The 27,760-nt window shown below is 36.1% G+C and overlaps 1 protein-coding gene across 1 annotated transcript; it reads left to right on the top strand.

Annotated features, from left to right (window-relative positions):
• LOC109092840 (EVI5-like protein) lies at window positions 1–27,282 on the top strand. The gene is given in 18 exon segments (XM_042716634.1): window positions 1–322; window positions 10,294–10,662; window positions 13,181–13,370; window positions 13,504–13,728; window positions 14,247–14,321; window positions 14,429–14,554; window positions 15,360–15,452; window positions 15,454–15,504; window positions 15,975–16,064; window positions 16,165–16,262; window positions 16,378–16,438; window positions 17,069–17,122; window positions 17,614–17,646; window positions 18,223–18,363; window positions 22,003–22,119; window positions 22,344–22,484; window positions 22,661–22,822; window positions 27,211–27,282. Coding segments are annotated over 17 exon segments (1,917 nt in total). The 5' UTR covers window positions 1–322; window positions 10,294–10,420; the 3' UTR covers window positions 27,229–27,282.
• Window positions 27,283–27,760: the final 478 nt, after the last annotated feature.

Genomic DNA, 27,760 nt, shown 5'->3' on the forward strand with positions numbered 1-27,760 from the left:
TTTATTTTGCATGTTTTATCCCCCCAAACCAGATCAGCACAAGCCCTGCCCACTGAGATTCTAAAGTCCTTTGGTCATTTCAATTCCTGTGCTGATTGCCTATATAACACTGAAATAAATACAAACCCCTAACCTTAACCATAAAGGTATTTTTCACCCAAAATGCAAATTCTGTCTTCATTTACTCAAACGTGACGGTAGCCACTGACTTCCCCATACCATGAAAGTCAATGGCTACCATCAAGTACGCACATTCTTTAACATATCTTCTTGTGCGCTCAACAGAAGAAAGAAATCCATACAGGTTCGGAACAACTTGAGTGTGAGTAAATGATGAAAGAATCTCTTTAACCTTAGTGTAGCATTGGTAACGCATCCTGATCTCTGTGCTGAATCGATGAAGTTTTCATGACAGGTGACTGTGTGTTGATTTGACCAGCGAAATAGGTTGTGGGTTGGGGTTTGTGCTTAACTGGTTTGAAATCATACTTGTATTTAATTTTATTTACATTTATTAATTTAGCAAACTTACAAATGAGGAGCTTTTTATTGTATTTTAATCATTTCCTGTTTTGTAAAATACAGTATATTTCCTCTTCATGGCCATTTGTATTAATATGGCAAAAAGCAACTTTTACATTGTTTGCAGTTTAGCCAACACGGCAGTTATCTTGTGAATTATGAAGTGCTGTAAATTAATTACATGATGACTTAGGAGGTTTTGAGTTCATGACATTTATAGAATTTTTTTGTAGTACATTTTAGCTATTATCTCAGAATATTGATTGATGACCCCTTTAATTGACCTTGCGACAGTTTAACTAATTTTTACTCTTTTATATGTCTTTGTGTTCATGTCAATCTTTATGAAGTGTCGACTGTCAACTTCTTGACACACTGAAAAAACAATTGGTGTAGAAACAGTTTTCACTCAGAAATTGCTTGAAAATTTGACAACTGAGTACAAAGAAAAGTAACATTAAATTGAGCGTGAAGTTTTCAAAGACTGAAAAAGGATTTTCTTGTAAAACATACTTCAATAATCTGCAATAATACAAGTTTGAAAAATCATTTTACAGTCCCCTTGGGTACATTTTGTCTTCTACCTTTATATTTAGTGTTTCAGTATAACAACCTGATAAAAAAGCTTGTGCTTTTTCTGTTTTGTGAGAGATAATAAACTGCATTTGAAATAATTTAGCCAACTTGGTGCAAGTAGACCTGCCCTTGAAAAGCTATGGTCGTGGTTAAGTCATTGCTGTCATAAGGTCAATTGAGAAAATTATGCTAATAATACTACCTTATACTAACTAATGTAAACATGGCTGGCTCCTGGGAATGACACTTTATCAAGGACTCTGAATATGAATAATCTGTTTTCTCATTTTGTGGACTGATGTGCCACGCTAGCCCTTATGCTCTTTTTGGCCTTACCTGGTAAGCCATTAGTTATGTTTATGCAATATTGTCCCTCCTTGTTTTCTCAAACCACTTAACGCAATGAAACATTTGTGTAACAGAGCAGACATGTAATGCAATTCTTCCTCCAATTGTTCCAGTGATCGTTCGTTTTATGCCTAGATTAACTGATCATATTGATGATCAGATTTAAGATACTTGATTGTTCACCCTAAATTACCATTTCAGCTCTTCATTCAAGTCTGTGAGTGAGTCATTTGCTGTCTTTGTGAAGGGCAGTTATGGTGAAGAGGGTGTGTTCATGTGCGTCTCTACGAGCTCAATGATCAAGGAATGTCACACAGGGCAGAGGAGCTCCATGATGAAGCTAAAGCTATTGTGTGATGTTTGAGTCATACAGAACAATTGGTCCACGCCTATGATGCATGACACGGTTTGTTCTAAGATGTCTTTGTTTAGAGCTGCGTGTATGTTTGTGTATTTAGGTGTGTATGTCTGCCTGCTTGTGTTACTGGGGTGTATTCCAGAAAGGAGGTTCAACAAACTCTGAGTTAAAACTCAAAATTACGATTCACCATGGCAACTGCTCCCACCAAAAAGACTTCAAAAGACTTAACTTATACTAACGCATACTAATGAATACAGTCATTCCGAATCACTGTTATCAGAGGTGAAAACTGGCAGAAAAGTAATTTTTAGAACTAATATTCATTTTCATGTTATACCACGGGCAAAAAAAAAGTAAAAAAAAAATGTGTCAGCAGAAAAAAATTAAACATAAAAACAATTCAATCAGATAAATCTTCAAGCGTGAAATGGGTTTAGGCTAACGTTACATGACTTTACAAATATTTGACATTCAATAAATATCATTCAGTGTATATCTATTTCAATGAGCAGCAGCTTTCCCCACATAGTCTAATGCTTTTTAACGTAATTACATTTCTTAATAACGGTAAGGAAAAACACTTGACTTCTATTCAGAAGCCAACAGCAAGAAGGCAGAGACTCGTAAAATGGGAGGAGAACCTGCACCAGCACCACTACAGATGGAGAGGAGATGGCCACAATACCAATATTAAAATCCAACAGGGAAAAGAATAATTTGTTGCTTTAGTATTTGTAGAACATAAAGATGACCAAATAAATTTGAATAATTTGTGTTTATCTAACAGCTGTGGTGGTGGTTATGGCATACATCTTGCACTACCCTTCTATCTGGCATCCTTCCATAAAGTAATCTGCTTCATTTTCGGAAGGTACGATGGTGAGAATATGTGTGTAATCAATGCATCCACACTGGAAATCCTAAAGTAAATTCTAATTATTAGGTTACTTAGAGGTCGCAAGAAGATGTTATAAAGTGAACGCCATTTAAAAATGTTACCGTTCAAGTAAATATGCATGTGGATATGGCAAAATAAATGAATTAAATCAAATTAAATCCTCTCCTGATGATTCATTAAGATTATTTTTCTTACTCCGCTGGCAATTAATTTGACTTGTTTACCCTAGGAAACAATACTAAATATCCTATATATTTTTTCTTATATAGAAGATGCCACATGATTTAAGAATTTTTAGATATTTGTGTTTGAAATAAGGCAAAAATCGCAGCAATAAAAGCAATTTTTGCAGCGTAAATGAATGAATGAGGTATTTAAGCATTGCTTATGCTTGAAAAGGGGGAAGGAGACCAAAATAAACTTTTATTTTGGATGCGATTAGTCGCGATTAATCATTTGACAGCACTACACAGAATATTTTAATTTCCACTTTTTACACATTTTATTCCATTAGAAGTGTAACACAATTATGTTTTGACAAGTATGTTAAAGGGGCCATGAACTGAGAAAAACAAAATTCCCTTAATCTTTTGACATATAAATTGTCACTGTACTATAAAAACATCTTATAAGTTTCAAAACTCAAATCTTTCTCGTTAGTCTTAAAACAGCTTATATTGAAGCCAATCTGCCAAAACGGCAGTGTTTCGGCCTTTGTTGTGGCCGCGGAAGCATGGTAGCGGGCCTTGTCTTGAACGCACTTCATTCCATGAAACGTTTATTCATTCTTTTTATTTATTTAGGAAAATAATTGACCAGCCAAAAAACATTAAAATTAAGATACAAATTATACCAAATGAAACTTGTTCCAAAATAAAAGGGATTCTACAAACAAAAACGTATGAAGTGCGTTCAAGACCAGGCCCGCTACCATGCTTTCGCAGCCAAAACAAAGCCCGAAACATCAAGTCAAAAAATTATGTCTGACCCACTTCCTTTCTTCCGGTGTACTGCCGTCCGATTTACCACGCCCTTTTGACATTTACAGTTTTCTTAATTAGCAAACTGAACTAAATAAAACACAAACAAATAATATTTAAACATAAATAATGAATAATGAAATAAAAATATACTTTCTTAAATGGCTACAATAGGCAGCTTGTGGAATATACCACTCTATGATGTGATAGTGTGGCTAAACACCGCCTCCACAGAAGATCAATGCCTGCTTCTACAGTGGTGCCTATTTAGCCCCGCCCACCCATTCCAGCATGTAGTGTTTACGAGAGAGGCGAATGCACAGGTGTACGCAGAAACCAACGGATAAAGATTAGCCGAAGAAAACAAGACACTGTGCAGTGCCAAGTTGTGGGAAAAAAAAACAGTCTTTGCATTGCCTTACTTCTGATCCCAGTGTTAGAAAGAGTGGATCAACTTTATATTTAATAAGGTGACCAAACGTACCACTTCCCAGTGACACATTCTGGCCAGGATTTATAAATTGCCTTAAATAACAATCAAAGCACCGCAAGTGCAGTTTGAAACCTCTGCTCTCTATCGCTCTAGCTGTATTTTGATGTCATATAACGATCAATCCATGCAGTGCAAACAGCTAAAACCTGGTTATTTTAGGCAACTTAGAAATCCTTGGCAGAACGTGCGTGTCATAAGTGTTAGCCAATCACAGCAGTGGGTGTTTACTTCCCAGTCTACAATCCTCCACACCTATTCAAACAGAGGGTTCAGATGAGAGGGATCAAAAACAGGACAGAAAACAACCTATTACTTTTAAATTATGATGTTTTTTGATGTAAAAATATTGATAACATTATAAGTGGACCTCAGAAAACTACAAAATAAAAACAGAGGCAGTTCATGACCCCTTTAAAAAAAAACAACGGCTCACGTGACATCATATTATTCTGCATAACTCATCTTGCCTGCCATGTTGAGATCACATGATCTGCCGAATATACTCAGTTATCTTGTATTTTTTTAGTAAACTAATCATAGCTGATAAATGCATTTCTTCTTTGGCATTGGAAACAGATTACTTTTGTTTATTGTTGTTGTTTTACGTTGCATCCACACCAATAGGTGTCAGTATAGAGTGCTGAAATAATATTTCTATTTATAGCAATTCCTTCAAGTACATCAGATCTAGGTGACACTTGCAATAAACATTGACAATACAAGTTCATTGAAGCACTTATGCTCCCCAAGGCTGCATTGATCAAAAATACAGTAACATCGTGAAATTTTTATAACAGTTTAATTTAGGTCTTGCCTATTTTCAAATATTTTATTACGAATTTATTACTGTGATGAAAGCTGAATTTTCAGAATCATTACTCTAGTGTCACATGATCCTTCAGAAATCTTTCTAATACGCTGATTTGCTGCTCAAGAAACATTTCTTATGTTGTGCTTCTTAATATTTTTTTTGTGAAAATCACAATACGTTTTTCAGGATACTTTAATGAATAGAAGATTATAAAGAATAGCACTTAGCCTACTTGAAGCATGCTTTTGTAACAAAGTCCCATTGATCAATGTAATGGATCTTTGAATAAAAGCATTAATTTCTTTAAACAGTAGTGAACAGTGTCTTTAAATGGTAGTGTATATATTAAATAATGCAAATGTTCCCCAGCCACTGGAATGGTGTTGTTAAATGTGTTTGCATGGTGTTATTAAAGGTTGTCAATGAAGAATGTAGGTGATTGTACAGAGAGCGAGATTGAGGTTTGGAGGTTTGTGTTTGAATGCGTGTGGGGGAAGGGAGTGTGTGATTGACACTGTGCTAAGAGCTACAATAACCTCACTTATGCTGCTCATCAGGAGAAGAAAGAGACAGATGCAGCAAACACAGTGCTGTTATTGTATTCAATGACTACACACACACACACAGAGACAGCCACACACAGTTTTTCTGTGCCATTACCAAGATGATAAGGCCTTTGCATCTCTTGAATTATTTCTATTTCCGGTGTCCATTTATTTTAAACTTTCTGAGTGTGAATTTATATGCTTCAACTGCATTTGATTTAAGATTTTACAGTGACAGTGAATTAGTCATATTTTAATGCTGTTTTGACAAACCATGAAATCTGAGGTTCTCATAGCATGACTTTGAATATGAGAGATTGTAGTGGCTTGCTGTAGATCTGCATTGTGGTTGTGCTACACAGACACTGCATTTTTCTCTTTGGTTAAGAGTGCAATTTTTTGCGACACCACTGGCACCAAAAGGAAATGCAACATAAAGATGCAAATCTCTCTTCTTTTTTTTTTTTTTTTTTTTTTTTTTTTTAAATACACACTTCAGATTTAAAATGAAAGCAAACTATAATATATAAAATACAAAAATAACAATAGTGATGATGGCAATATTCTATTCTGATGTGGATAAAGATCTTGAATCATCAGTTTTATTATAGGTCATTTTCAAACCACATTTTTTGACTTTCCACTCCTGCTGCTTGCACAGAGATTACTGCTAGGTTCAGGACGTTGCTGTTCTGTTTGGTTGTGTATGCACTGCGTTGACTGACCGGCGGAGACGAGAGTGTGTTTGTGTGTGTGTGTTTCTTGGTCGGGGGGATTGGACTCATGCGCTTGTTAATGGTTCTTTTGATTTGACTGCTCCTCTAATATGAATGCTGCCATTGTCCACAGTGTGTGTTTACTTTGTTTAAAAAGGTTTCATCTTGTACTTTATTTTTAGCTGTGGTTTATCTTTCTGTTTCTATTGCATTCTCCCTCATGGAAGAATGAGTGGTTTAATGTGTGCACGTGTTAGATGAAGATGTCTATGCCTGTGGCATGTTTCGGACATTTGCATTTTACATTTACAAGACTTTTATCTAAAGTGACTTACAGTGCATTCAAAGTATACAGTTTTGTTTTGTTTTGTTTTTTCAAATCAGTATGTGTAGGAATCAAAGGTCATACTTTATTTTAAGGTCCAATTCTCGATATTAAATGGTGTTAATTGGATAACAGATGTTCAGGAGCAGGTCCACGCCCCAAACAATCACCTGACTTACCGAAACCTAACCCTATGTCTCGGGCCGGCAATACCTCGACTGAGGTGCCCTTGAGCAAGGCACCGAACCCCCAAATGCTTCCCGGCACCGCAGCATAAATGGCTGCCCACTGCTCCGGGTGTGTGTTCACTGCTGTGTGTGTGCACTTTGGATGGGTTAAATGCAGAGCACGAATTCTGAGTATGGGTCACCATACTTGGCTGTATGTCACACCACTTTCACTTTCACCCTGAGTCTCTCTGAGCCATCAATTCTAGATACCCTGATCAAACTGACCATCATCCCGTTCCCTCTACCCCTTCGTCCTCTTTCTGCTCTTCCCTAACACTCTGTTCAACTAAGAAGCGTCCCGGTTGCTGTAGAAAGAGTCAGCGCTCTGAGACACATTGGCTGATCTAGCCTGTATAATCCGCTTTTTATAACGCTATTTGAGCAAAATAAACAACATTTATGACACAGTTGTTATCAGATTTCTTTGGTGATTTCAAATATGAAATTTAATCGCAAGTTTTGTAGAATTCAATGTTTCCCCATTCAAAGAGATAGGAGTTGCACTTGGATGCCTGAGAGGTGTTTCAAAGATGGCCGCCGAGTGACATGACTTGTCTTAAAGGGACTTTGCTATTAACTTTAAAGACTTTTGCATCAATAATCTCATAATTACTTCTTATAAAGGTAGTTGTTAAGTTATTGGGTAGGATTAGGGATGTAGAATATGGTCGTGCAGAATATGTGCTTTATGAGGACTAATAAACAGTCAATGTGTTAGTTATAGGCATGCACCTAGTTAATAGTGAGATTTGGTCACTAAACTAAAGTGTTACCAAACTATAGGAATAGTTGTGTCACCCCATAGATTGCATTGGGGTTTTGGGGTCATGGTTTTGGTTTTGGTACAGTTCGCAGCATATTTATAAATGCTTATAAATTTTATTCGATTTCTTAACACTGCTGCCGCTTCTTCAAATGTGTACCAGTACACGTGGAGATTCAAACATCATCTGCTGTGCTGTGTTCCTTTAGTCGACTGCGCCATCTAGCAGTTTGGCTCTGAGCTTACAGAACGGCACACGGATGCAGACACATCACTCCAAATGTGTATTTGATGCTTGATTTTCTTCGCCAAAAGTGGTCTTCCATATGCATAGTTAGGATTGAGATTAATCGCAGTACAAATGCGAACCTAAGGTGGCGAGTACAAGTCTTTTCTTTTCCTTTTTTTTTTTTTAAACCAAGAACCATGTCACCCCTAACACTGATAGACATCTAATGACTTTCTGATGCATATTACGTTCAGATTGGCAAGGAATTGGTTAGATATGAGTGCTGTTGATAATTAAATAATGAATGTATTTTCAAATTTGGGACTTTGTATAATATTTTATTTATTTATTTTTATATAGAGAAAGAAAGTGCTACTTTTATTCAGAATGAACACATTAAATTGATAAAAGTGACAATGAAGACATTTTTAATGTTACAAAATATTTCTGTTTCAAATAAATGCTGTTTATAGAAATCCTGAAAAAGTTTATCACATTTTTTCCACAAAAACAATTAAGCATCACAACAGTTTTCTATAGTAATAATAAGAAATGTTTCTTGAGCAGAAAATCGGCTTATTAGAATGATTTCTGAAGGATCATGTGACACTGAAGACTAGAGGAATTGCTGTAGTAAAGAAAAATCAGCTTTGCCATTATAGAAGTAAATTACATTTTAAAAGACACTTATTTAAAATTCTAATAATATTTCACAATTTTACAGTTTTACTGTTTTTATTAAACAAATATAGCCTTCCTGAGTATAAAAGACATGAAAAACATTTTTAAAAAATCCTAGCAACCTCAGACTTTTAAATGGTTGTACAGAGATTTGTAGGCACTTGGTAAAAGGTTAACAAAATCCACAATAAAAACTACCAAAAGATCAGTATTTATTCAGTATGTAAGCATTTTCTGCTATTCCAGTGGTTTCTGTATAACCGTCACAGCATTATTTTATTTTTTTCTCTGTCAGTCTATTATTCTGTTATGGTCTGTTATGGTTTCAGATAACTCTGCCCCTAAATGTCACGTAAAAACAAGATGAGCTGTGGTTTTTTTCCTGTCTAGTTGGCGGTTCTTGGCCAGAATATGTTTCGGTGTAGACCAGACCTGTAACTGATTAGTCAGATGTCTGACTATGTGAAACTACAGAAACAGGGTTTATTTCTGTTCCAAACTCAAACAGGGCTTACCAAGCTCTACATTTTAATGTTCATTTGAGAAAACACACCACATTTGTCTGTCTTTAGTAATTTAGTAATGTGTGTTTGTCTATTTCTCTGTCATCCGCCCATTACTCTATACTCTAAATATAATGTGCAATCCCTCTCTCTCTCTTTAATGGCTTAGGTTGTGGCTTAGCTGCTCCATTTGTGTCTGTGGTTTGTTGTAGGATGCACAAATAGCTTGTTGTCGTAATGCAGTACAAAACACTTAGACGGATCACATATGCTGTACAGTCATTTTTCTTCTTGGTTGTATTCAAATAGCTTAACATGGTTTGCTTTGCACGACATCCCCCATTTAAATATGAGGTGGCATAGATATAAGACTGGAATACACTACACAACTTTTAAACAGTCTGGATGAATCGGCACTAATTGCCAAAGCCAAATTTTAGGCAACTGGAGTTGACAGAATTTCTCAGAGAATTTTAAGAATTTTTTTTTTAAGCTGTAGACTATGATTCTATCAGGAAATCAAACATGTTTGATATTTTGAGCCGATGTTCTTTTTGAGATTAATCTGAATAAAACAATTGTGATATGGCTTAATATGATTATTAGATCACAAAGGCTGCAATTTTAGGGCTGTTACTAATTATTATATTTTCTATTGATTATTTTTTTTCTGGTTATATCTAACCATTGGTAAATCTATAAATTATTTTCTGATTAGTTGATTAATCCTTTGGTTAACTTGCCAATAAATAATAACCGTAACTTCTACCATTTATTTTTCAATGTTTTATTTTATTTATGTTCTCATAAAAATACTTACTTTCAAATAACAAATTCCCAACATAAAAACCTAAAGTTCCTAGAATTAAGAGGCATTTATTATTAATAAGTATATCAAATTTGTATGAGCATAAATGTCCAAAATAAATTGAGCTCAACAGTAGGTAGTGCCAAATTATAATTCAAAATGTATTTATTTATTCTTATTTATTTATTAAGTCACATGTTATTTTTACATACTCAAGTAACACTTGATGTTCACAAGTGTTATTTCGTAGTTAAAACACTTCAGTAAACTGTATTGTATCATTCAACATACCTTCTGTGGTTGTTTATTTCACGCTGTAGTGTTAAAGAGGAAGACATGATTGGTTTACTTTTTCAATACTAGGGTATATTAGAGCCCTCTCATCATAAACACCGATTTCATTAGTTAATCACAGCAGCCGCAATCAAAATCTCAATTATTTTTCCAATTACAGGTAATTACAAAGGCCTTCAATACATAATCTCACTTCCCTCATTTCCACAGATTAACCCAGTCCTGATATACACGTCTTCAAGGAGGCCTGTTTACATCCACGGTGCCAAGAACCCTGTAGTATCCTTCCAAGTCTCCACGTCACTGCTCGACTTTTCCTGTCCTGGGTTCCTCCGTCATGTCAAGCCCTAGCAGCAGCCCAGAGAGAGAGGGAGGGATGGAAGGTTCTGTTCAGCTGGAGGACCTCAACTCGCCTCCCGGTCTGGAAACCGACCCTCCTTTAGCTGGCAGCCCAGTGCTCAGTCCGGATTCCAGTTCCCATGATGCTGCGCTCTCTGCCCCGGCAGCCTCCCCGGCTGACTCAGAGAACCTCAGTCCAGATGAGCTCGAGCTTCTGGCTAAACTGGAGGAACAGAACAGGTAACACAAGAGCAACATACATACAAAACAGTTTGCAAATATTTTTTGGAAGTCAGTGACAAAAACTGTTTGATTACTATCATTCTTCAAAATGCATTCTTAACGTTCCACAGAAGAAAAAAAAACCCATACAGGTTAAGAACAACATGAGAGTGAGCAAATGATGACACAGTTTTAATTTTTTGGTGAACTATCCCTTTAAAGATCCAAAAACATGCAATTGTTTACTCACCCTAGTGTTTATTCAAAATGACATGACTCTAGCTCTTGGCATGATCATGAAAGAAGTAAAAATGTCTAGTTTGTTCTCTTAAATCTGATTATATTTCAATAATTGTGTTGTTTTAGTTCACAGATCCAATCTTAATGATTTGTTCACAAATCTGATTTATCTGATTCTCGGGTTAAAATTCAATGATCTGGTCTCAGTGGTTAACAGCTCACTGAAAAGGAAGAATGACAACCTAATTTTTTTCTTTTTCTTTTTTTAAGTTACTCACACAAAGCTATGACTTCAAAAGAATATAATTTGTATAGATTTTTCTTGATGCACGTATGGTACCTTTTTGTAATTTCAGGGATTGATAGACCCAGTTCTCAGTCACTTTGAATATATTAAAAAGCAGTGGCCAGGAAACATTTTATAAATCACATTTTGGGTAAAAAAAAAAAGGTTTCGAACCTGTGAGCATATGAAACAGCATCAGAGCGAGCAAATGGGTTCTTGCACAGAGCAAATGTCAAAGCGCAACTCACGTGTCATGCAGACACGAACAGAGTGTGTTACGCTTTGAAACTTGACATCCCTCTGAAGGTAGCAACACCTCAACAAAGGGAACACTATGCATGTGTTCTGTGGTTTATTATTTGACCTGTGAGTGGCAAACTTATAGCAGTTAAGCGTCTCTTCCTGTAACAGCTGATATGTTACAAGCTTTCGCTATTAATCAGTTGTGGTGGTTACCTGGCAACTACAATAGCAACAGTTACTATGCTGAATGTAGAACTTTAATGGGCCTTTTAAGCTGCAGTCGTAGAAATTTGTTTAATCATTCTCTGTGCTTCTGTCAGAGAGATCGCCAGGATTCCTAGAGATTTCACAAGGCCGATGTAGTCTAGCTGAAATACAGTATTTTGAATCCAAGCGGTGGTGGAGTCAACAGGCGTGTATAAAGAAGCATTTGTATTGTGTTTAGTGGTCTTTGCTAGGGCAACCATCACTTACTATTACTCATACTTAGACTTTGTGTCCCACACAGTGCTCTGGACACTTGACATACTTTAGGAGTGATCAGACTTACTTATTAATTTATGCTTGCCTTCTAGATGATAAAACAGACAAAAATATCTCATGCACTTAAGGTCACATTTACAGTTGCTTGATGACATTTTGCAAGCGGATTTCAGTGATTTCAATAGCAATCAATGCGACTGAAAAATTTGTGCAAGTTTTTCACATGAATTCGCTATTTTGAACAACAGAATGCTGCTTGGTTTCTGTGTGAGCTGTGCTTTACACATCACTTCACTATTGAGAGTGGACAATAGACTGTTTTTGTTGCGGATTTTGACCGAAATCACGCTAATGTGAACATGCTCGTACATTTGAAGGAGGGACCCAAGACATATCTAGGTGCCAGAATATAATGGAGGCTCTGCAGTGGGCTTTTTTGATATTGCAACCACCTAGCAACTAGGGCTGGGTTAAAAATATTGACTTCTTGATTTTAATCGATTCTCATTTTGATGAACCAATATCGATTCTTAAATCCCAAGAATTGTTCTTTTAGTCTAGGCTGTTTTCAGTTGATGTGTGAACAAAACTTCACTGAACATTATTTGTAGTGCACATCCCATCCAATAAATCGCAATAGGCTTTGTTACTTTTGAGATGAAACAGTCTCACCTGTCATATTATGTTAATTTTATGATAGCATTTTATAACAGTATTCAAACATTGCTCTTTAATGGTCAGTGACAGACTGATGTAGCACCTCAGTTGGTGGTGCATTGGTGCATTCAAAAGATTGGGTTATTGTGATCTTTATAGATTTTTAAGTCTTATTAAGTAAATTTATTTGATCAAAAAACAGTATAAACAGTAATATTATAAAAATATTATTGCAATTTAAAATAGCTGCATCTTCTACTAAATCTTTTTTTAATATTCTTTATTCCTGTGATGGCAACCCAACCATTACTACTTCAGTGCCACATGACCCTTCAGAAATCATTATATTATGATTATTAATTAATAGAACATTTAAAAGTACAGCATTTTTTAAAACTGTACATGTGTTTCTGTCACTTTTACTTTATTGATTTAATGTGTCCTTGCTGAATTTAAGGTGTCTTTGAAAACAATCTTACAGACCCTGACCCTCTGAACAATAGTTTAGGCTTAACCTCCCTTACAGAATTTGTACCCACTTCCTTTTAGGTAGCAGCCCAGATCTTTAACCACTAGGCTGCACTACCATTTGTATAACCTGATCTCAGTGTGTTGTGCTGCATTCAGGTTGCTAGAAGCAGATTCCAAATCCATGCGCTCAATGAGTGGATCTCGGAGGAATAGTGGCTCCTCTCTGGTGTCAAGCTCATCTGCATCCTCTAATCTGTCCCATCTGGAAGAAGACACTTGGATCCTGTGGGGACGGATCGTCAATGAGTGGGACGAGTGGAGACGAAAGAAAGACAAACTTCTGAAGGTGATTGACTGGTCCTTTTTCATTCAGAATCTGAATGACAGTGTGTTAACCCACATCATAGACGCTAGACAAAAGGATCTGAAACTTGTAGATTCATCTCTTATTTTCTGCCTTACCCTCTCTCTATCCGCAGGAGCTAATAAGGAAAGGCATTCCTCATCATTTCCGAGCAATCGTTTGGCAGTTACTATGTAATGCCACTGACATGCCAGTAAAGAATCAGTACTCTGAACTCTTAAAGATGTCCTCACCCTGTGAAAAACTCATACGCAGAGATATTGCCCGCACATATCCAGAGCACGACTTCTTCAAAGGCCAGGACAGCCTGGGACAGGAAGTTCTGTTTAATGTCATGAAGGTGAGAAAGACAGAAATAGGTGCTGAAAGAAAGATCAGAGATAAAGTGGAGACACAGTAGAGTAAATGAAAGAAAAAGAGTGAGTGGTGGTTTATTGAACAAAAATTGGAACAATTTACAAAAAGTAAGTTTCACACTGATAACAAAAAAAATAAATAAATAAAGAGTTCACCCAAAAAAAAATAGTCATAATTCACTCAAATGTCATTTCATTCCAAATCTACATGATTTTCTTCCTTCTATAGAAGAAATGAGCAAAATTTGGATACTGATGTTTTCAATATAATGAAAATGAGAGGTGAATGAGGAAATAATACAAAATACAGGAAAATTACAAGAAAAACAGTAATATTGTAGCCTATTTGATTTCATCAGATGACGGCTTGATTATAAATCAGTGAATATTCAATATTAATTTAATTTATATTAATGTATAATGTATATTCATTCATATATATATATATATATATATATATATAATATACTAGAATTTTAATACATATTTCTTGATCTCACAGGCATATTCTCTTGTGGATCGTGAGGTTGGTTATTGTCAGGGCAGTGCCTTCATCGTAGGATTGCTACTTATGCAGGTTTGCTTCTGCGTTTTGCTTATCATAATGAACTAAAGTAAAATAAAGAAATGTCTGTGAGCCAAACTTTGCATACACCAAAATCATCATTCATTGCATGTTTGTAGATGCCGGAGGAGGAGGCCTTCTGTGTGTTTGTCAGACTAATGCAGGAGTACAGGCTTAGAGAGTTGTTTAAACCCAGCATGGCTGAGCTGGGTCTGTGCATCTACCAGTTTGAACACTTGCTACAGGTAAGGAGGAGAACTTTATAGAATCCAGGCTAATAAAAATGTGCATATAATGTTGGAGGAGGATTCAAATAAAAAAAAGGCATTATAGGCTGCCTGTTTGATCATGGAGTGTATAGACTTTACAATGAAAAATCTGCTGTTGTAAAGAGAAAGAACTCTCTTTGTGAAAGAAATCTATTGTGCTCACTAAGACTGCATTTATTTGATTTCAAACAACAGTAAAACAGTAATATTGTGAAATATTATTACAATTTAAAATAGGTGTTTACTAATTAAATGTATTAAAAATGTAATTTATATCTGTGAAGGCAAAGCTGAATTTATAGCATCATTACTCCAGTCTTCAGTGTCACAAGATTCTTCATAAATCATTATAATATGAACATTTCTTATTATTATAAATGTTGAAAACAGTTGTGCTGCTTAATATTTTTGTGTAAACAGTGATCAATTTGTAAATTCTACATTATAAATATCTTTACTGTCACTGATATGTGGGCCAAAATATGACTTAAGTGGCACACGTGATTCAAGGCTTGTTTTATTGTTGTGAATTTTCCAATGATAAGACAGAGATGGTTTCTTGTACATATTTCATACCTCATGTCAAGATGCCTGGAGTAATGCCATGTTTGTCCACAAGGAGGCAACAGGTATACAGTCCTTAGAAACAGTCAATAGGCAATCCATTTGCTTCTTCTCAGAAACAATTTTATCTCATGTATCTCACAGTATAGTTTTTTTTTCTTTCTTTCTTTTTCTTTTTCTTTTTTTACTGGTATCATGTTTTTATCTCTGTGATCAGGAGCATTTGCCGGAGCTGAACGTTCATTTCCGCTCTCAGAGTTTCCATACATCTATGTATGCCTCGTCCTGGTTTCTTACACTCTTCCTCACCTTTCCTGCCCCTGCCAATAGCTACACGTATCTTTGACATCTTTATGTATGAGGTATGGACACAAGAGATTTTGTGTGTATTTGTGTGTTGCTGACTTGACTGTATACTTTGGGCCAAATGTTCCCGGAAGTTAGCAACATCTGAAAAACTCAAAAGTACAAATGGTTGTTTTTATAGTTGCACTATGACCTAATCAACCTGAATGCGCGAAGAACACATTTTAGTGTACTATAATGAAAATGTAAAATGTTAAGGTTCGTGTGACGCTAAAGTGAAAGGGTAAAGTCAATATTATGGCTAGAGTAAAGTCAATGGAAAGTCCCCACCATAATATATAAGCACTATCAAGTGCAGAATTTGTGTGTACTCTATGTGTTGCATGCAGGTTTTCAGTTTTTTTCAAAGGTGTGAATGCATCTAGGGGTTGTAAGAACTTATTAAAGAAATGAATATACTAGGGTGTGAGCATTTGTTGTAGTTGTTAGTATACGATTGTATGAATACTGTGTGTTGTGTTCTCAGGGTTTGGAGATCATATTCCGAGTTGGAATAGCGATATTGCAGTACAACCAGACAGACCTCATACAGCTAGACATGGAGGGAATGTCCCAGGTTAGAGGAAAATCATCTCTGCTATGTACATCAATATGTTATACATGCAACAACATTAACAACAGCAACACCTGATGTTTGTTTAACAATCTCACCACAGCACTTTCAGAAGGTGATTCCGCATCAGTTTGATAGCTGCCCAGATAAGATGATCCTACGGGCTTATCAAGTCAAATACAATCCCAAAAGAATGAAAAAGTGAGTGATCTGAAAATTTAATTGAGTGATCTGTGAGTAAAAAGTAAAGGGATATTCACAATAAATAAAAGAAAGTTTAGTGCTTCTCCAAATTCAGTTGTCTTTTCATCCACAGGTTAGAAAAGGAATATACCACTATTAAGAACAAAGAGATGGAGGAACAGATTGAAATTAAGGTCTGTATATGTGTGTTTAGATATAATGGCACATATATATATATATATATATATATATATATATATATATATATATATATATATTATATATATATATATATATAGTTATCATTGGATAAAGCCATTTGTGTGCGTACAAACAAAATTTACATGTTAGTCACCAAACTAGCTGAACCAAGGTTTTAAGCAATATATATATATAGATATATATAATATATATATATATATATATATATATATATATATATGGTTCAGCTAGTTTGGTGACTAACATGTACATTTTGTTTGTACGCACACAAATGGCTTTATACAATGATATTTCTCTTGAGCTTCATTAAGGATAAAATTTACTATAAAAAATGTGTATGTACCTTTGCTGTCATTAAATGCCCCATTAGGGTTTGATCTATAAATAAATATTCCATAAAAAAAGGTCTTTCGCCATCATTTACTTATAGATATTAAAGTATTCAACATTTTTGGTAATTAAAATAAAGCTTAAATAAAATAATATAAACAAATTGATGAAAAACATAATTTTCTTTATATTCAATTTCTTTTCTGTTTTCATTCATTTCCTTTTTAAATAAAAATACATTTAAAATATTTATTGCCCTTTCATTTTAACAGAGACTACGTACAGAAAATAGACTACTGAAGCAGAGGATTGAGACACTGGAAAAAGTAAGATGGTTTCTTCAAACCAATATGCATGAACCTAAAATAGAAAACCTTGATTAGTTTGTGTTTAAGTAAACAGTGTAAATATCTTCATTATGTGAGTCATGTAAAATTTTATAGCATGTAGATTTTCAGAGGCTCAGCTGTATTGCCTCCTTCCTAATGGTAATTTTTTTGAAGTCTCATCTGTTTTGTTTTTATCTGCCTTCCTCTGTTGAAATTACTTCCCCACAATTTTCACCACAAACACAATCTCTTTCTGTACTTTTATTTTTTATACTTTTACAATCCTTCACCACTTGATTTTTTTCCTACTCAACTTTTTAAAATGTTCCCTTTTTCTTCTCATCACGTGTGTGTGGTTTTCCACACCTTTTTGCTCATCCATTGTTTCCTTTCTTTCCCCCTGTTCTTTCTGTCCATATTTTCAACCTTTTCTTTCTTCTATCTGTCCCTTTCTTTCCCCTTTTCTTCCTTTTCTTGGGGTGTTGTAGGAGAGTGCTGCATTAGCAGACAGGTTGATTCAGGTACAGTACTGTCAAGCCATCTGCTCACTAATCCGTCCTGCCTTTCCTCCTCCCATTACTCAATCATATTCTTCTTCTCTTCGACCTTCCACGATTCCTCCTGTAATCCACTATTTTTCCTGCCCCTGCGCTGCCTCCTCCACAAAATTCTGAGAATGGGCCTGTTGCATGAAAAGTGGTTATTTGTTTTTCTGTGTTTCTCATCACTGACTTGACAGCTCACTTGTCTGTAACAATGTCTATGAGGTACTCCAAATGAAAGTTAACCCTGACACTCTAAGCTGGCAGTTTAGCCTTGCATGTGGGATGTGGAAGCATAGGTGTGCATCAGGGTTCCGTATTAGGTCCGGTGGCATTTTCGGATTTTATCATTTAATTCATCAAATTCCAAACTTCAGTGGGATTCTTTTGATTCTTGAATTGATCAGATTTCTTCTTTGGTTTTATGAAGCAGATTTATAATTGCATGTAGCCCGTCTCATCACTTTGATTGGAATGTCATACTTATCTCCCCTTAACCGCGAGTGAAAAGACAAATCTCCCAAGAAGATTCTTACGGTATTTCTCTTCACTCAGGGTCAGGTTACACGAGCCCAGGAGGCAGAGGAGAACTATGTTATTAAGCGTGAACTGGCTGTGGTTCGTCAGCAGTGTTACACAGCCAGTGAGAGTCTGGAGAAAGCGCAGGACACCATACGTGAACTTCAACAACACAAGGTAACAGCAGATGCATAGCTAAAAGTTGGGTTTCAGTGCTGAGGACTATTTTTGCTGCAATCAGCAGAAAATATTGCTAAAATGCTACACAAACATTTTCATTAAGTCTTTTTAAATATAGCCTTTTATGGAATTACATTAAATCACTGGAGTGAACTGCTCACCCATCATTTGAAAATGATGTCTACCACTGCATGTGGAACATGTGGCACAAAGTCCAACAGACACACAAAGAGCACTTTCTGTTTAGCAGGTCTGATTGAATATAGATGATTTGGGCAGTTTACCTAAGTTCACATTAACCATTTTAGAATTTATGCTGTTATTTAGTGAAATATTCAAGGTAGTAACACAGTAAGCTCTGAAACACTGTCAGCGTGAATGCACTGCAAAGTTGGCCTGTTCTCCCGGTTATGCTTTAATCACTGCTTATGTGTGCAGTGGTAAACAGACACAACAATCACATCCCTTCACCAAAAACAACAAAAAAAAGTTTATTTCCAGCTGAAAATCAACTATAGCTTGACTTCATCCTTTTGAGGGTACCTCCTATTAAATTATTATTAAACTGAAAAGTAATACAGCAGTTAATTATGAGGAAAAATTCGCTCTTATGAAGTTGCAGTGTGAGATCATACAGTTTACCAGAAAACTGAGCAAAGTCACATGTCATATAAACATGTTTTTATTTTTTGAACCATCTTTATGTTTGCTGTACACATGGCTGCAGGCTGTTCTTAGTCAAATGATCTGCTTTCACATGGCAGAATTACCCTAAACTAGGTCACTGACAGGTCAGTGATTATTTTCTGGTAAGATTTATGAAAATGACTGTAAGTACAAAGTTGACTGTTTGAACCCATCATTATAATTTAAATTCTTTCATCATCCTACGTGTTACAAGTTAAAAGAATGGAAGTCAACGCATCAATATTTAGCAAATGGGGTATTTTGGAATTTTCATTTTTTTTTTTTTTTTCGTTTAGGTGTCAATGGCATGTGTGAGAAGATGTCAGGGTGTGGTGTGTGTCATGTTAAGTGTGAGTTGTGAACTTGCGAGTGTTCCACACTCATAGCAACACTCTCTGGTCATATGCATTTTCCTGTGTTAAACTCAGAATTGACCACTGTTCTGTAGCCGTGCTGATGTCAACAGAACTAGTGTACCATGTGCAGCTAACAGCTAACATTTTTGTAAGCTGTTTTTTCTTATATTCCGTATTTGTGTCACTTGTACTAGGGGTTCAACGGCTCGTAGTTGATCTGTGATCTGTACTGACCAGGCCCCGCAGTTCAGCATGCATGTGTTTCATGAATTAGTTTAACCATCGTGAACTGGTGCATGTGTTTCTAAGTCTTGCCAATTTAAACATTCAAGTTTAATTCATTTTAAACCATTTAAGTGCAATAAGAGGCAAAAGTGTTTGGTACTTGTGCTGTTTTCTGTGCGCACACACTCACAACGCACACGTTTTAGATGCGAAAAAGCAGCATTCAGTTCTCTTTCACAAAAATCTTCATGTGCTCATCATTAAAATACTCGCACATCACTTCTTTTATAGCAGTTATTGAATTGTTTTACAGAGTTCTACATTTATTCTTGGTATTTCTGTAAAAAACACTCTCCAGTTAAGGTCTGACAGGGATTTAGTGTATATATATTAGGGTGAGTGTTTATGCTGCTTATTCGACCTAAATCTGATGAATCTGGTTTCATTACCCAGAGCAAAGGGGCTCGCTGTGTTGATATAAAATGTTATTTGTGGTCTACATTTCACATCCTCTTTTAACACACACACACACACATTTATATATATATATATATATATATATATATATATACTGACCTATACGATTTAATTTTAATTAAGAATTGTTAGCGTTAAGAGAAATGTCATAAGCAGAGTCTGGATCTCTGGCAGTGCATGTTTTCTCTTGTGGAAGGTTCATTTCCGCTCTGCTTTGCTAACTGGAAAGGAAAGTGTTTGGTTTAAGCTAAAAGTCCAGTCCTTCTGTTAAGACTTTTCAAGTACACAGAGGTAAAAAAAGGGCGAGAGCCACTGTGATTGAAACATCTGAGTAATATGGGTATGATGAAGTGACTGGAAAGCTTGGAGGGAGGTAAGAAAAACAGAAGTAAAAGTCCGTGGGAACTAGTGTTCACACAAGTCTCCAGGGCAGGCCACAGCCCCCTCTGGTAGGCCACAGTATATGCACACAGAACACAGCAGAAGCACAGTCACATCAACACTGCTGCTTCAGTAATAGATAATGCTAAAATTAACTAAATAAATTTCCAAATGCACATCTGTTGCTATGAGTAGACACTAACAGAATGACTTGTTTTTCATACATAATCTCAAGATTCTTTGGAAATGCAAAAGAGGCTGAAATTGTTATTTTATGACATAAGGGTCTAGAGGCCTACTGTGTTACACTAATAATAAGGGCTGTTTTTAGACACTTACACCTTGGCTGGCTTATACCTTTAACAGAATGGTGGCAAACAGTAAAATTAATAATGTAACACCAATGTTCAATAACAAATGCATTTTTTACTCTAACAATCATAAGAAATTCTTCCACCAAGTAATATAGTTAATCTGTCTAACTATAGACTCTTAATGGTTACCAAGCAACATTGGCACAAAATATAGAATAGATCACAACAGGGACCACATACTTCTCAAGCATAATTGGATTCATAAGAATTTTTCCCATTTTCTCCATAAGGACTTAAATACTTAATTTAAGAGGTATATAATCCATAAAATAACCAAATCGTCTGTGAAATGAACATTACAAAAGGTTATAAGACTATAGCTAAAATTAATGTATTTTATAAACCCATTAAACCTCCCATGTTGCGATTGAAGCCTGTACAATATGAAACTATTGACGTATAGTCATTGATTTTAAGTATAAAATGCATTTTACTTAAATGTATAACAAAATATTCAGATAAATAAGGAGTTTGAGAGTGTAGGAAGACTTGATCCTGACTGAGTCATTTACCATTTTAAACATTAACAATGCTACACAGGAACAGGAGGACACTGCTGAGCTCTTTTGGCATGGCTCTTGTTGGCAAAAGAAAACTTCTGATTAATAGATTGGTTTTCAGGATTTCTCCAAAGGATGATCTCTTTTCTGGGTTGTTGAAGCACGTTAGAGCTGTTATAAGAGGTTTAGTGTTAAAAATCTGTTGAAAAACTGTGGATACATTTTTTTACTTCAAGAAATTGCTGCATTCTGAGAAGAAATGCCTTTTTTGTAGAATTGAGCTTTATTGTGTGTGTGTGTGTGTGTGTGTGTGTGTGTGTGTGTGTGTGTGTGTGTGTGTGTGTGTGTGTGTGTGTGTGTGTGTGTGTGTGTGTGTGTACCTGGTATTCCCGACATTATGGGGAATATCCCCATAAGGATAGTAATACTATTAGTAATAAGTATAGTAATACTTTTTTACCTTGTGGGGAATTTTTATTTTTTTTGTCCCCATGAGGAAACAAGCTTATAAATGTTTGTGCGGAAATCCTTTTATCTGTTACACTATGTTTAGCCATAAGTGAATGTGATGTAATGGCAGCCATTGTAGCCTACTCTGCAGTCATTGGTGTTTCAATCCATTTTGTCTCTCTGCAGTATACAGAAGAGTTTGTAAGTGGGCTGCAGACTCAGTTGGAACAGTCTCGTCTACAGGAGACAGAACTACTCGGTGCTCTGAAAGAAATGCAGGACAAAGTGCTCGATCTGGAAAAGGTGTGTGCATGTGTGTGCATATGTCTTTGACTCTTTAATAGAAAAGTATGAAATGAAATTTTTGCCTCAGTGGTGATGATTAGATCAGTGCTGATGATATGGCTTGTGCACATACAAATGATAAGTGAAACATTTTATTTTTTATTATAGAAATCTGTTTTCTATCAAAGCTCTATATGATCCTGAAGTGTAGTGCTTAATGGAATATTATATGTGTGTTATAGAGGAGCAGCTCTCTTCCTGATGAAATCAATGTAGCTCAGCTGCAGGATGAGCTGAAGCTGGTGAAACTGAGAGAGCAGGAGACTCTGCGCTCCTTCAGAGAGATGCAAGAGGCCGTTACTGATCTCAACCACTGCTATCAGGTGCAGAATCTCTATAAAAACTTACCAAACTCAATTGTTTTTGCATTCATAAAAAAGTATGAATTCCTGGAAGGCATAAATGGATCGATAAAATTCCTTTCTGCAGCAAGATGCTTTGTTGGACCCTCTACTGGTCCACAAATCTAATTCTTTGCCAATCTTATTTTCTATCACAGCATCATACGTCTCGTGGAGGAGGAGGCCACTGGAAAGAATCTCCTAAAAAGAATGCGATGAATGAGCTACAGGACAAACTGATGAGTCTGAGACTGCGAGAGGCTCAGGGTCAAGCTGAACTCAAAGAGGTCAAACTCAAAAACCTGCAGCTTGAAAGCCAGGTTAGAACTACCGTGTCCGTTTTATTTATTCATTTTAGTTTTGGTTATTTTAGTATTTCAGTTTAAACCTAACTGAGAAATGTTGACTTGCTAACTAGCTAAAAAAATAAGTTTAAAGGGTTAGTTCACCCAAAAAGGAAAATTCTACCATTAATTACTCACCCTCATGTCGTTCCAAACCCGTAAGATCTTCGTTCATCTTTGGAACACAAATAAAGATATTTTTGATGAAATCTAGAGAGCTCCCTGACCCTCCTTAGACAGCAAGGATATTACCACAATCAACTCACAGAAACGTAGCAAGGACATCGGTAAAATAGTCCATGTGACATCAGGGGTTCAACTGTAACTTTACAAAGCTATGAGAACACTTTTTGTGCGCAAAGAAAACAAGAATAACATAATTTATTCAGCAATTCTTCTCCCCGAGTACCCCAGAACTTAATCAACGTAATCAGTGCTGTTTATGTTCAGTAGAAAGTGCACGCATGCTGAATATAAACATCCAATGACATAGTTGAAATAGTCCATGTGATATCAGGGGTTCAACCGTATTTTTTCGAAAGGACATAATAATTGCTGAATAAACTATGTTATAGCATCAGCGGTTACATTTTACTGGCATCCACCTGCAATTGAAAAAACGGGAAGTTGAAAAGACTGACAAGAAACAAAATTACAAAGACAAATTTACGCGACACACTCTACTCTTTTCCCTCCAATCTGGTGTAGTTTAGGGGTAGTATGTAGATTGCAGCTCTACAGCAGTGCAACATTTTTGGTGTAATGCAATGTTTTTTTTTGTTTTAATTTTAAAAAGAAATTTTATTTTTTAAGTACTGTACATTATTGTTGCTCCTCTATGCCCCGCCTTTCTGAAACGCATCAGGTTTTACAAAGCTCATCATTCTGAAAAGGCGAAGTGTGCTCTGATTGGCCAGTTATCCAGTGCGTTGTGATTGGCTGAATTCCTCAAGCGTGTGACAGAAATGTTACGGCCCTAACTATACTGTGTTGCCGTGTCCCGGCACAATGAGAAAAAAAAACAATAAAACCCATTACAAACGAGGCATTTGTTGGATCCAGTGGGGACATATTTATGGATTAATAATGACTTAAACTGTCTTTTTATGCATTGCGCTGCGTATCTTGCTGCGTTGTATGTATTTGTGATTGGAGAAAACGACAACAACAGTGCTACTCTACACTGCAAAATTTAAACATAAAATTCCATATGAAAACGACAAACTGAGTTCACAAGAGCTGACCTTGCAAAGGTGGGATTGCCCGCATTGCCAGCATGGTATCACTTTATAGAAACTCAGCATGTAATTACTTGTTTGACACATCTGAATATTTGTCTTTGCGTGAACATTGTGAACTTAACCACTGATTTCTAGTTGTGTCCTCTTTTGAAAGCAAAACATATAGTTCTCCCAAACAGTGACGTACGACATGTGGCAGCAGGCGTGCACGCGAGGAGATCAAACGCCTTCTTTCTTGTGTGAACATTTGAGCTGGTGTTGGCGTGACGTAGACATGTTAGGAGGCGTTTTAAAGAGGGCGTGGAATAAGTCTTAACTTTATATAAAGCATATTTCATTGGGAATGAGACTTTAGTCTTTGCAACTTTAGGATCTCTTATCTATGCACAAACAGCTTGTAACACTCCAAAGAAAAAGGAAAACTTAAAATGGCATCATATGACCCCTTTAATCAAATAATTAAGGTCAGAAATCTGGCAAGCAACAGTATATGGTCCCACAAACTTGGCCTGAAACTGTGAACCAACCACAGGCAACAACACAAGCACCTGGTCACCCGGTTGAAAAAAACGTAACTCTGTACGTCAATCAAAAAGTTGTTTCATTAAATCCTGAGCTTTTCCCAGAGATAATTTTGCCAACTGACAAGCCAAAAAAATTGACAGCGGAAATCACTAACATTTGACGGGAAATGTTTTGGTGAATCTGACTTTTTCCAGTCATCAGCCAAAACAGATAGCAGACCTCGTACATCATGCCCAAAAACAAGGTCGTTTGGACTGAAACTGGTACTTTCTTGTGCAGCTTCCTGTGCCGCCGTCAATAACCAAGGTAAACCAGCCTCCCGATCCTTCCCCATCTGAGTACAATATGGCCTCAGTAAAGACTTTAGTGTTTGATGAAACCTCTCCAGTGCTTCCTGACTCTGGGCATGATGAGCACTGGAGAGGTTGTGTTGAACCAGGTTGTGAGAGGTTGCTGTTACCGAACGTAACAGGTATGCTGCTGGATATCTAGTTACCTGGCACATAATTGTAAGCAAATACTCCACTTACCTGCTTTTGACCGGGGCAACGGCCCGACGCAGTCCACAATAAGATGCTCAGATGGTTGGCTAATAGCTGGAATTGGATAAAGAGGAGCGGGTTTCAGAGATTTATTTGGTTTTCCAGCAAGTTGACACGTGTGACAAGATTTAATATATTTAGACACATGACGCTTCAATTTTGGCCAAAAGAAACGTTTCAGGAGTAACTTGTATGTCTTTTTCACCTCCATATGGCCAGATGTATCATGTGCGGTCCATAACACAAGTTGATGGAGAGACTGCGGTATTACTATCTGTACAACGGGATCACCATTTGCAAACTCTCAGTATGGGAATCAACAACCTTTCCTCCAGGTAATACCCAAAGATTGACAATTGTGTCATAAGGGACCATTCGATCAAACAACTCAACAACTCAACAGTAGAGTCAGATTTTTTGTTCCTTTATCAAATCATCCCGTGACAGGCAAAAGGAAGGGACTTCTAGAGTTTTACTCACAATTTCTTTAAATTCAGATTTAACATCAGCGTGTGTTTTACTCTTTGAATGGGTTATCACACATGACAGCAACACATTCAAAGAACGGACAAAGGTTTCATCACACCGTCTGGTTTAGAAGCCATCGAAGAGGAAGTAACCACCAAATGTGGTGAATCATCCTGCCAGACTCGTTCACCAGCCAAGTCATTACCCAAGATTACCTGTACTCCTTCCACAGGCAAACAGGAGCTTACAGCTACTTCTACTTCTCCATGGATCAAATCAGATTCCAAAACAATTTTATTAAGTGGAACAGACATCACATTTAAACCAATGCCCCTAATCAGCACATTACTTCCAGTATAGGACAAGGCAACACAGACTCTAGAACAAAGGTTTCTGATGATCCTGTATCACGGAGGATTTTAACTGGTACATCCTTTGCAGAATTAACCAAATCTGACAGTACCTTCTGTAACAAAAAGAGTAAACACTGAAAAAACCAGACGTGCAATTTTCGCTGACCATCACTTCAATCAACTTCATATTACCCACAACATCAAATTTACAAAAAGCAAAATCGCGTTCAAGCAAGTTCAGTCTTCAGACGGAGCACCAAAAAAATCCTCAACCTTCGAGGCCATAATCAATGACAAATGTATGGCTACTTACATTTCCAAACTATCTATAAAAAAAATCTGAGCATCCCATCTAGGATACCCCGCTAAACCTAAACAGGGAAGAGAATAATCCCAAAACTGTTTCCTCAAGCATACAAATAGTAGCCTACTTACAAAACTCCTGCAACCCCAAGCATTCCAATTTTATCCTACTTATAAACCTAATTTTTAATTAACAAAATGTTTTATAATACTACTATTGTTTTAAAAATAATATTTGTTGAAAATTTTCTTTTAAAGTTAACAAAATGAACTACTCAAATTTAAGGATGAGCACCCACAACCATAACAAATGGAAGGAGGACATAGTACGGTTGGTAAGGTAGCAACAAAAATATTTATTAACGTACTGGAAAGGAAAAACTATATAAAACAAGGAATATGTTATAGTGTCAGAACAAGTCTCACAACTAATAACAAAATCCATGTTCTCTTGATGAGTCTCCTAGCCACACCCACTGGCTGGCCATAACAGGAAGAGCAGGAGAATCATCACAGAGGGTCAGAGAGCTCTCAGATTTAAAAAAAAAAATGTGTTTCGAAGATGAATTCCGCATTTGAAACGACATGAGGGTGCGTAATTAATGACAGAATTTTCATTTTTGGTTAATCCTTTTCAAGAGTTTTTCTTTTATTATTTTATTATCTTATTTTATGTGTCAGTATTATTTTTGAAGTTTTAGTTTTAGTTAACTAGGAATAACCCTAACCTGTATATGGAATTCAGAGTGTAACAATACTCATAGCATATAACAATATAGCAATGAAGCCACAGTTCTCTTATAATAAATTAGTTACAGTATGTACTCTAACTCATGATGCCCTTTTTGTAATCTTTCAGAATGTAGGATAAAGTTTTACAACCAAACATACACATTTAAACTTTCTCAAAACTTTTCTCTCTTTTTCCAAAGAACCAGATCCAACTGTAAACTAGTTGTTAGACATGAGCAAGAGAGTGCAGCCTGCAGGAGAGACTGCAAAATGCTCTTGTCTCGAACATCAAAACACTACAAAGCCAGCTGCAACGAAAATGAAGAGAAAGATGGCGGAGTCTGACTGCAAGGTGTGCAGTGCAGTGCATTCACAGTCACACAGTACAGGAAGAACAGATAAACTGAATATTGTCATATATCAATACCATATCATTTATTGGCTAGCATGAGACATTTTTTCAGCGTCCTTGATTGATATTGAATATTTAATTGTACTAATTTCCTCTATTTTTAATTCATTAAATGCTAATTTCCTCTATTTTTACATTTAGTTTAGCTTTGCTTACCGCACTTAACACTGTAAAAAAAAAAAAAAAATTCAAGTTGCAAATAAGATAAAAATGATTGTACAATTACAGTGAGCTTTACAAGAAAATACAATTTCATTTTCTCTACTTTAAAATAAACTTTCACAAATATTTTTTTCAGTGTAGTCTTTAAAGTCTTCTCTAATCTCTAAAAACACACT

The sequence above is a fragment of the Cyprinus carpio genome, chromosome B1 (assembly GCF_018340385.1).
Source record: "Cyprinus carpio isolate SPL01 chromosome B1, ASM1834038v1, whole genome shotgun sequence".
Classification (NCBI taxonomy): Eukaryota; Metazoa; Chordata; class Actinopteri; order Cypriniformes; family Cyprinidae; genus Cyprinus; species Cyprinus carpio.